This window comes from Epinephelus moara, chromosome 2 (assembly GCF_006386435.1).
Source record: "Epinephelus moara isolate mb chromosome 2, YSFRI_EMoa_1.0, whole genome shotgun sequence".
NCBI lineage: Eukaryota > Metazoa > Chordata > Actinopteri > Perciformes > Serranidae > Epinephelus > Epinephelus moara.
Window position 1 is genome coordinate 41648409 of NC_065507.1, and position 11856 is coordinate 41660264.

The window sequence follows — 11856 nt, forward strand, 5'->3', positions numbered from 1 at the left end:
CTCTCTGTCCAACACATTCTCACTCCGACCCCATCACATACTGCATCAACATTTGGTCATGGACATTCGACATCAACATATGACATGCAAGGTACCCTCGCTGCGTTTGTTGTTGCCGTTCTAGCACGCCGTGTCAACTTCAGCCTGTTACATGCATTGTCTGTTTTCAAAATACACTTCCGTTTTCACTCGAAATGTACAGTTTGTATAAGGTATCTTTCAAAATAAAAGTAATACATCAGTAAAACACCACAAATTGACGTTTTTTCCTTCAGCAACAAACACAAACTGTTATGTTTAGCCAACACATGCACATGGTTGTGTTTAGGACTAAAGAACAGGGTTTGGCGTTACAATCTTATGGGAAGCGAACACTTCCGCCGCCTTAAATTTCGTTGCTGTCCAACTGCGTTTCCCCCTGACGCTGCCGGGCACTGTTAAGCAATAGTGACGACCAACTGCATATCATGCTGAAGTAAAAAGACATCTTTTTACGTCAGTGTCTTAAGCTGGAAGTCACAGACCAAGCCCTGGTTTTCTACAACATCAGAGTGAGACCAGGTTGCCCTGTCCCACTGTGCTCCTCAGACCCAGTGTGCATCTGATGTTTCGCAACATCATGGGTGTTTTTGATTTGGGTCATTTAACATGCTCACTGGGTCGTGCTGTCTTAACTTATGCTGAGGTAGAGTAATGCATTGTTGTGCAGTTTCTATATTGTTCACAAACTGCTACCAGGTGTCAGTGCACCCTCCTACCACCCGACACTCAGCCAGTGAATGGATACATTTAAAAAATGTATCCTTTACATAATGTCAGCTGAATGCAGAGTGTCACCAATCTGGACATGGAGTTCTGCCCTGCTGCAGCTGCAATAACACCAGCAGCTTTGTTGCTGCTGCTGCTGATGATCTACCACCTTCCTTTTGTTCAGTTCTGACACTGCTTATCATGACTTTTTCAGGTGACTTTCGTTCTGACTCTTTCATGGATGCAACTTGAAATTCCACTTACAATATGGAGAAATGAAAAACTCAGAAAAGTACACAAAATACGACTGTGTTACAGTGACAAAAGTAAACGTAGTTTGTGACTTCCATCACAGGGAAATACTTGTTGAAAGCATGACACACATAACACAATTTTTAAAAAAAAAAACAACTCACCTGTCTCTTCATCAATGGCAAATCGTCCAAGCCCACTCCCGTCACGAATGGAGTATTGGATTTCTCCATCTCTGCCAGCATCATCATCGTTAGCGGTGACTTGGAGTAGTGTAGTTCCAATCCGGGAATTCTCCTTCACTAATCCTGTCAAGGCAAAGTGGGAAAAGTATGGAGCGTAGAGGTTTTCGTTCACATCTACGACCTCCACCTCCACAAAGGTGACTGAGAGAAGAGAAACAGGCCTTCCCTTGTCTTTGGCCTTCACAGTAAGGTTGTAGAACTGCTGGGTCTCATAGTCCAACTCTTTTGTCAGCCGAATAGCTCCACTGGCTTTGTCTACCTCAAACCATCCGTTGTAGTCATTGGCCAGAGAGTACCGGACCTGGCCTCCCAACCCCAAATCTGGGTCCTGGGTTTCTAACCAGGCCACAACAGTTCCTACTGGGAGATCCTCTAGAGCTCTGGCTTTGTAGACACTGGGAATAAATAGTGGGGGACAGTCATTCACATCCTCTAAAATGATTTTCAAAGTGGTTACAGAAAACCTCTGGCCCCCTTTCTCTGCCTTGTCCCGAGCCTCAATCTTCAGGTTAAAAGCAGAAACAAACTCCCTGTCTAGTTGACCAGCTACATACACTATGCCATTAGTGCTGTTGATACCAAACTGGGTGGTGCTGGTTAAAACAGAGTACATAATTTCCCCATTGGGTCCTAGATCTTTGTCAGTGGCCTCAACCTGGATGACATCTGTACCTATGGCAGTGTTTTCAGGTATCATAATTCCATAGCCTCCTTCTTGCAAAAACTGGGGTGCATTATCATTAGCATCCTCTATGTAAACAGTAAGCAAACGCCAGGCAGTTTTCTGTGGCAGGCCAAGGTCATAGATAGTTAGGTTGAGGAGATAGCGATCCCTCTTTTCTCTGTCCAAAGGGAGGAAGACACTGATAAGACCAGTCTCCATGTCAATTTTAAAACAGCTGTGAGTGTTTCCATCTGAAATAGAGTACAGAATCTGACCATTGAAACCTGTGTCACCATCATAGGCACTGACCTTGAAAACGCTTGAGCCAATCTTAAGGTCTTCCCGCACAGCAATATCTGTCGGAAAAGCTTTGTCAAACTGGGGTGTCTGCCGATTGACAGAGAAAAGGTCAATAAAGCCTTCCTCAATTTTGGGCTTTGTGCTTGCTTTGGACTTTTTGAGTAACTTCTCAGCTAACTTTTGGGCTACTCTTGTCTCTTTACAGTTGAAACTTTTGGGAGGAGATTTCCCATGAGCAACTGAGATGTTAACAAACATAGGATCAGAAAAATTCTCACCATCTGTGGCAGTTATTTTGAGACTAAAGACACCATTCTTTGGACTGGCAGTTGCAAGGGAATGTCGCAGTGAAAGGACCCCTGAATCTGGGTTGAGGTCAAAGTACCCCCAGTCGTTACCTGAAATGATCTTATATTTTACTAATTCCAACTCATCTATGTCAATTGCAGACATTGTGGTAATCACTTCATCCACTGGGAAGTCCCTAGAGATCACACCCTGGCATGCTACCTTCTCAAACAATGGCTGGTTGTCATTTATATTTTCCAGGTGGATTGTCACATTGACTTCACTCTCTCGCCTGTAAGGCGACCCCCAGTCAGATGCTCTGACAACAAACACAAAGCTCTCTGATGATGATTCAAAGTCCAACTCTTTAATAGTGCTGATGACACCAGAGAACTGATTGATTTTGAAGGGTAATGGCTGAAGGCTGGAAATGCTGTAAGTTATGTATCCATTTTCTCCTTTATCCTCATCCACTGCGGAAACCGTTAACACATTGGTCCCAACTAGTACACTCTCATTAACCGAAACCTCATAAGAGGACAGATCAAATGTTGGTGTGTTGTCATTGGCATCCTCAATAGTAACCTGCACTTTAACTTTGAGCTCACTATCTATTTCCATTACCTCAAGATTAAAGACATCCTGGGTCAACTGAGTGAACCAGTGAGTGGTAGAGATTACGCCTGTTAGGGTGTTCATTTGAAAAAAAGCTGAATCTGCAGAAGGTGTCAGGATATACTCTGCATCATCAGGCTCTGGCTTAAGTTTAACAGCTTCTACAATTGTGCCTGGTGGTGAAATTTCATTCAGACTAACATCATATATCTCCTGCTCAAATGCAGCTTCTGCTGTCTGTCGTTTCTTGACCATAATGTGGACAACCTTAACAGCAGAGAACTTCTGTGGGGCTCCTCTGTCTTTAGCCTGCAAAGTGAGGTTACAGCCATATGGGTATGTCTCCCAATTTACTGACTCAGAGGCCTTTATGGCAAACTCGCCTTCTGCAGATCTTTCCACAAAAAACTGCTCTGAAGGGTCTCCACCCACAATGACCACTGAGTCTATTTCTCCATTTAAGCCTTCATCTAGGTCTTCAACAGTGACCATGGCATACACAGGGTTTTTATCAAGCCACGAGGGGCTGTGGGTGACCGCAGTCATGACTGGGGCATGCTCATTCACACGTTCTACATGGACAAAAAGCTTGGCTGTGCTGCTGACCCCATTATTTCCATAGAGCTTCATGCCACGGTCCACCGCCAAAATTTCTAAATCGTACCGATTCTGCTCATCAACATTCAGCTTTCCACTGAGAGAAACAACTCCACTGGTTGGGTGTACAGCAAACAACTCCATTTTCTCCTTGAAAAAATAGTAAAACTCCCCATTGGAACCAATATCTGCATCTGTGGCAGTAACTTGTGCTATGCTTGTCCTGAGAGGGGTGCTCTCCGCTATGGTGACGGAGTAAGTGGTGGGTGAGAACAAGGGTCGTAGGTCATTCATATCCAAGACCTGGATGCTGACTTTTGTCCAGGTCTCAAGGAGGGCCTCTCCCTTGACAGAAGCTTTTACTGTCAATACATAATTATCCTGAATCTCTCGGTTCAAGATAGCTGCGTTGCCACCTTTAGTCCTTATGCGCAAGAAACAGAAGTCACCCAGCACATACTCCTCTGCCTTGAAAAACCCTTCATCATCACCAGAGGTGATTCTGTAGCGGATCTCCCAGGAGCGCTGTGCCAGGTGGATTCCCATTTTAACTTTACTGTTGGCATAGGTGCGTGCTGCTGAGTTTTCGTAAACCGTTGCGTGGTAGACAGCCTGAGTAAAGCCAAAGTGAGGTCCATCCTGAAGGCCCGCATGGGTATTCTGGCCGCAGCAGGGTGGTGGCTTGAAGAGCAGCAACAGCAGCAGCAGGGCCAGGCTGAGGAGAGGGGCTCGCATGCCTGCCCACTGGCCCATATTCACATCCATCCCATCATCACTCCATCCTGAAATGGAAAGAGACAAACAGAAAAAGGTTAGCTACAGGAAGGTGACATTTGCAGGCTCCTTTTTTTTAATCATTATTTATATGTCCTTTGGACAGCAGGGTTAGATTAGAAGTTGGAAGGGGTGGGGGCGTCCTCAGTAACTGGGCAACCAAAATGAAGGCTGACATCATCCTTGTGTGGTCTCTGGACACTGAGATCAGTGTCAACAGTCAATTGCAGCTTACTGAAAAACCAGAGGTGGTTTGAGAAGGAACAAAATAATTGTATGGCTAGAAAGAGAAGTGTAACATCACCAAAACAAACACTAAAGAAAATAAGTGCAGAGGGCAAAATGATGGGCTGCCACACCATGACCCTATCATAACCCATTTCCTGAAATACATGAAAACTGCAGCCCTGTGTCTTTAAACCATGTAATATCTCCAGACTCAAACCAGTTATGGTTTTGAAACAGAGAGCAAGTAGCTGCTGTGTTCAGATTTTGTTCTTTCTTTTTTTTTTCTAGGGAAAAAAAGTGTCCTGAAAGTAAGCAGCCACAAATATGTGCCAATCTGGGCTTTGGGAGAAAAGCCTGATCCGGTAAAAGCCATGTTGTGGCCATAGGAGTGCCATAGTGGTCTGCATTTTGATGACTTGGCACTTTCCACCACAAGGGATGGAGAGATGGGGCGGGAAAAAACAGGCGGTGTCTGAGCACACTGATAATAACACTGCTGAAGTACACAGCTAACACTACAATTTTTCAACACACATAGTTACACTCACGTGAACACAGTTCCTGCAAGAGCACAAACTTTGTTTTTGTGTCTAACAGGAACTGATCCAGTGTTAACTTCTGACTGAAAGAAAAAAGCATTTGGCTTTGCGAGCATGACCAAAAACCACCTCATCTGAAACAATGCATACCGATGCCTAAGCCTGCATTTAAATTCAACAGTCATTCAGGGAAGAAAGGCTGGAATCCAAACGAGTGAAATGCCAAAAACAACACTTCTGACCTTAAACTGTCATCTCAGTGTCAGCTTCAGTCAGTGAGGGTGGATGTGTGGGGTGAGTATGGTGGGGGTTTCGAGGACTTTCCTGCTGGAAGTGTCTAAGGGCAGTCTCAGTCAGCTTTACTGGGTCAGTACATCTCTCCTTTGAAAAACTAGGTCCAGCAGGGAGGCACCGTAATGATGCCTCAACACTGCATTAACCCTTTGAATCCAGGCTGATTTTGTTCTGTTGTCACTCTTCACTTAGATTTTATTTGCATGTATATCCATGTTGAAAATATATGTATGTTAATGGATAGATGGGAGTCTTCCAGGGCTATAAGAACTGTGCTGATGGTACTTGCTGAGTGTTTGTGCTTTCTTATTTCTATTTGGGTCAGTGATTTCTAACCAGGGGTACTGCTTCAGTTACCAGAGAGTAAGTGGTAATTAGCACAGCTAATCTGACATACATATATTCATGTATTTGTGAGAAAATATATGGGGTTAGAAAGATATAGAGATACATCAGACAAGAAAGGGTGAAACTACTGGAAAGGTAGTGTATACCAATGTTACACTTAGGACCACCTAAACCAGAGTGTACTCAGACCAACACATGACCAAGACTTGGGGTTTGAGACCAGGTCAAGACCAAGACCAGGCCAGTGTAAGTCCCATACTGCATGACACACTTAAAATAAAATCTGGAATATGCAAATCATAGGCACTCCTCAAAATGGTCTGAAAGTTTGACATTCCCACAAAAACTCCTTTATTGTCATACTGTATACATGTGTGTATGTATGAGTGTACCATGAGAAATGTCTTGTGAAAATAATCAAAAGGCACTTTATGAATGGGATTTTTTTTCTTTGTTTCTGTGAGCAAACAAATATAAACAAACACTTAAGAGATTAAATCAACTGAAAGGGTAGCTCTATTATTTTTTATCATTTTTTAAGTTTTTTATATCATTTGTAGCTTTCCAGTAGGAATCCTGATGTATTCAAACTGTCTGTATTCAGACTTTTACCTATGTGACCATACATCGTTTTTTGTACAATGTTGCTACATGGAAACCCATGTATTGCTGCGGATGCCATGTTAGGTCACTTCTGAAAGTCACACCATAACAAACAAAAGATTGTGACAGCAGTAAACCAGCAACTCCTGTTTGCTTTGGCGTTTGGTGTCTTTGAAGAGAGCATGGATAATGTGTGATGTAATGTGAACATGTTTATACAGTACAAATGCAGTATTATATTGAATCTCAATGTGTCTTTAATTGCTTAATAGACCTTTTACAATTTCTAAAGTGGATGTTTAAAAAGACTATTAACTGACTGTAATGAAGTTTTCAATTTATCGATCAACTAATGCATTATACATATATTAAGGCTATTAAGAGCTAAATAAAACGCTAACACTTTAGAACTGTCTTTATTTCCCTTTTTACTTTTAAAACTCACATAAATAATGTTTTAAAAACTACTTTATGGACTAATTATGGACTAATTACTATTTTGTTAAAGTACCCACAACATTTTTCTTTTAGACCATGGGGGCAAAAGTTGTCCCCCAAATATTTTTTTAATTTCCTACACTGGCTGGAGGAAACAGCATGTGTGGAGAAAAATGCTCATTAGACTGACACAGCCTGTGGCACCACTGCTGTTACAACTGTAGAGTTTAAATGTAGCCTGCTGTTATTTTGAATTGATGAAATTTAACAATACCCAAGAAGCAGCCAATTTTGAAAGTACCATAAACACACATCTGGGCAAAGTGTTCTCTGCTATGTTTGAAACCACACACACACACACACACACACACACACACACACACACACGCTCATAGCCTTTTAGAGCTCATTCCTGTCCCCCATATGTAGAACTTTGCCCTTAGGGCTGGTTGGAGGGCAGTGTGCAGTGAGTTGACATTGAGCACATGTACCTGATATACTGCTCTGCTCTCCCCTTTAGATCCTACTGTTGAGATCAGTGACAACAGTGGTCACAAGGACTATCTACCAGAGACAGAAACCATCGGCAGGCTGGAGCTGCCACGTCACACCCTGCGGCAAATAGTGCTTAGGCTTGTGTTTTCTCTGATGTGTGGCGGTAAACACATTTTTATTTTTCAGGACATTTTAAGAATTTGTGTGTGTGTGTGTGTGTGTGTGTGTGTGTGTGTGTGAGAGAGAGAGAGAGAGTTGTAAATGCATGTAGATAGAGGTGAGAAGCTAAATATATTGTGGGAGTACATGTGATTTTCACTTTGCTATTTCTCATATAATCTGAGACCACACCAGAATTTTTGCATATTTTAGGCCATGTACTACAAGTCCTGTTTTCTCTATTTTGGTTTACTCTCTATCATTTGTGATGAACACCATAGTGTTATAGATTTTTGTAGGAAAGTTTCCTTTTTCCCATACTGTGTTGCTTTTTTTCCCATTCACCAACCAAATGATCCAGCAGAGACTATAACATCCCTCACAGTGAACATCACATCTGCTTGGGTTAGAAATCATATCAAGTTAGTGGCAAGTCAGTGACTTTTGGTTACTAAGTGTCCTCAAGTTTGTAAAAATGTACAGGAATGAATGGAAGCCAGTGGCTGCCCGGGAGGTATAAAAAACACATTAAGTCAACAGGAATGTAATGAATGTGTGGTTTGTCGATCACTGTACAAAATATCCCCCCAAAAAAAGTCATTTAGCCCACTGCTGTGTCATATTTTATTTTTCTGAAACAGGGAAAACAATCTGCAACTATGATGTATTTAATTGGTTCCCTTCCCTATACAGTGTATATATATATAGTTTATTTACTATGTTATTCTTACCTTATTCTTTATAGTTTGAAAGTAATGAAATCAGAAAACAGGTGGGCTAAAACATGTACAAACAGTGATAGTTTCCAAGAATTGTAACCTTTTGAATAAAATTATACCCAAACAATGATATTCAGATCAATAAGGCACCAAGAGAAACAAACACAGAGAGCTCTGAAACTATTCTGGGGATGAAATATATATAAGTATATATTAATAAAAATATAATTATATATGTATATATATATATATATATATATATATATATATATATATATATATGTATGTATGTATATATATTTATATATATATATATATATTTATTAATCCCACTGAGGGAAAATTCAATTTTTTCACTCTTTTGTCATTAATACACAGGTCCGAAAGACACACACATGCACAAACAGGACCTGTACATGCACAAAGTGGAGAGATGTCAGAGTGAGGGGGCTGCCTTGGTATTCCATCAAGCAGGCTAAAGGCAAATCCAGGCTTAAATGGCCAAGCCTGGCTAATGTGAGCCAGAGTTCTGTTCCAACAAAGTGGCTAAGATTAGCCTCACATCGGTAACCATGGAAACCATGTTTCTGGCTAAGCCTGATACATCAAGCTAAACTCTGGTTTCCGTTCCATCAACTTGAGCCACAACTCTGTTCCATCAAGGTGGTTAACCCGAATCCCAGCCTAGTAACTATGGTAACTTATGCTGCCAGGCAATCCTGGTCTGTAGCAGGATTCAGGTGAGGATTAGCTCCATCTATGATCAAAAAATGTTCAACAGACAAGAACAGACACCTAAAAGACAGTTCTGCCAGTGCTTTTACACACTCACAACTGTCATGTAATGATATAATAATATGTAGATCATAAAATATATAACATAATTATCAAAAAACAAATTAAAATGTAATAAGAATAAGATAATTTAAAAAAAATAACACTTACAACAATAAAGCCAAAATCAAACTAATAAAAACAAAACTATAATAAAATGAAACTGAGGCAAACTCACAGCCAATTAAGGTCAGCTGACAACGGCCATATAAAGAGTGTATCCAAGGGAAGGAGAGGGACACACCCAGAGAGACACAGAGACAGAGCAAGACAGAGTAAATTAGGAAATAATGGCATGCCCCTTCTTCGAGGATCCTGCTGATGAGGAGGCCCACATTGTTCAGTGGGCCTTCCAACCACCACCAGCCCCATGGGTCTTCCAGGACAGGACCAACCCATTGATACAGACAGACTCCTATCTGTGGGAGAGGTACTGGTTTGGTATCTATGCAGTTTGCTGGAACCACACATTATAAAGGTCACACGCCGCAGCCGTCTCTGACCACTGTGCAGTCAGTCTGTATTGCACTGAGGTTCTTTGCTAGCGGTACATTCCTGTATAGTGTTGGTGATGCTGAGAGGCTAAGTAAGGCAACTGTTTGCAGAGAGGTAAAAAGGGTGTATTTTCTATTCATTTTGATTATTTCTAGCATCACCATACATCATGCATAGGGCTTGATTTGTTCACATTAACATATGGTTATCTTTTATATTTATGAATTAACCATGACACAAAGCAACCACATTAAAATGGGACACACACCATTGTGGTTTGTCTGTTCCTCATCCTATAGCACATTCCATACATTTAAGGGGATTTTCCTTATTTTGATATAATCAGGGATAGAGCTTACAGTTGACTCCCAAATGATGAGAAATAGATAACTGATTCACCATCAACTGCATTCACTTAATAGGTTTCCTCATCTCCACTGAACTGATGGATTTGCTAAATGTCATTTTCTACAATCAACAGATAAATGTAATGTGATTATTTCTTATAAACTGATCATTTCAGAAATGTCAAAATCTACAATCAGTTATGTGATAAATGCCATGATTCACATAAAATAGTTTGATTAAATGCATCATCTGGAATTTACATAGGAATCAGTAGATAAATGTGATAAATAGTCTATCACTAATATTAATTTACACATGTGGTGAATTTCATCAGGCATACTTGAATTGTTAGATTTAATAGGTGTTCTTAGATACATATATTTTGTCCCTTTGATGCGGGATTTATATAACATAATATTATGCTGAAATGCTGAATTTTCTTTGTCACTTACACATTTAGCCTGTCGGCAATATTCCGCCACGCCACTTCCTTTGCTTTATTAATTGCTGCAGTATTGCCTTTTTCGTAATTATGTCCTTATAGTCCTCATACACTTCCATAAGGTGCGTTTGCTCTGCCGCAGAAAAAGCCTCCACTCACTCCTTTCCTTTGCTTTTTGACATTTTGCAACATTTTCGGCACTCGACTAGTGTGGGCTTTTTATTTTCCCTGGGTGCGTGCATGAGTTGAGGCTTATCGGGTGAGGCTTGAATTAGCGTCAATTGGAGCTAGCTGATTTCACTTGATGGAATGGGTTGGTGCTAGACTGGGGGTTGGCATTTAGTCAAACTTCAAGATTACACCTTAGTCTGGATACCTACATTGATGGAATACCCCCCGGAGTACAGCAGGGACAAAGAAAAACAAAAGTAACCCGACAAAACAAAACCACATGCGGCATCAGAGACATCAGACATCACTAAAGAGATACGACAAAATACAACCTTAAAGGATATTATGGCCTCATATGGCATTGAATTTATTCCTTTGAATCCTGATATTTAATTGTTTCATAAATTCATACTTAAGCAGAGATTTTTTCATACTACAGAACATGCCAGTGTCATTCAGCCTGACATATCCCCTTTTTCATCAAAATCAGCACATGTACGCAGGTTTTTTAAACACAGGAAAATCCACTAAAAATAGGCTATAGACTCCTTTCCCATTGCCATTTGACTACAAATGTGTACACTGCTCTGCAACAAACGAACATGCCTCTCTGTTTTTTTTTTTCCTAGTGTGTCACGTTCAACATCACAAACAGGCTGAAAAACGGGTTAGTAAACAGTAGACAGCAGGAGGCCTGTGAAAATGTTACAGTGTTAACTTCTTTATTATATATTACCTATTCAGTCTGTCTTTCAAACTGAAGACTAATTTGGATTGATGTTTGAGTCCTGCTTGGACAGAGACAGACCGTAGACAGTATTTTGCAGTGGGGCATAATTGCATCTCGCTGGTAAAGGGGCTACCCGGATGTTGTGTGATGTTGGACCCGTGACTGTGGATACAGATCAAATGTGGTTGCAATGCATAATAATTTTGCTTGGGTACATGTCAAGAATATATTACTGTACTCATTATTGGTACTCATCAGAAATATCTGTTACAAAAGTTCTGTTGGTTTTATTTAAAAAACTAGAAAAGCAGTCAGAGAGTGCAGACCTCCACCAAGTAGGTGATATTCCCTCCCCCTCCAATCTGGAAATCCATCGGGAAGAAAAAAAAGAAAAAAAGAAAAAAAAAAGGATTTTTTTTTTTCTTCCTTTACCTCTGGAGGCACTGCCCGTAGTTTTTCGACTAACGGAAGTGCAGGGGCCTCGGGGATCGCTCAACCCCTTCACTTCCGGCAGTGCCCCCAGGGAAT

The 11856-nt window shown here is 40.9% G+C and overlaps 1 protein-coding gene across 8 annotated transcripts in view; it reads right to left on the minus strand.

The window, feature by feature from the left end:
• Positions 1–11856, minus strand: part of fat3a (FAT atypical cadherin 3a) — a 383130-nt gene that overhangs the window by 243040 nt on the left and 128234 nt on the right. For all 8 annotated transcript variants that reach the window (XM_050055175.1, XM_050055199.1, XM_050055166.1 and 5 more), the window contains one exon: positions 1167–4493. In XM_050055175.1, coding sequence (XP_049911132.1) covers positions 1167–4476 — 3310 coding nt within the window. In that variant the 5' untranslated portion in view covers positions 4477–4493. The remainder of the gene's footprint in view (positions 1–1166; positions 4494–11856) is intronic.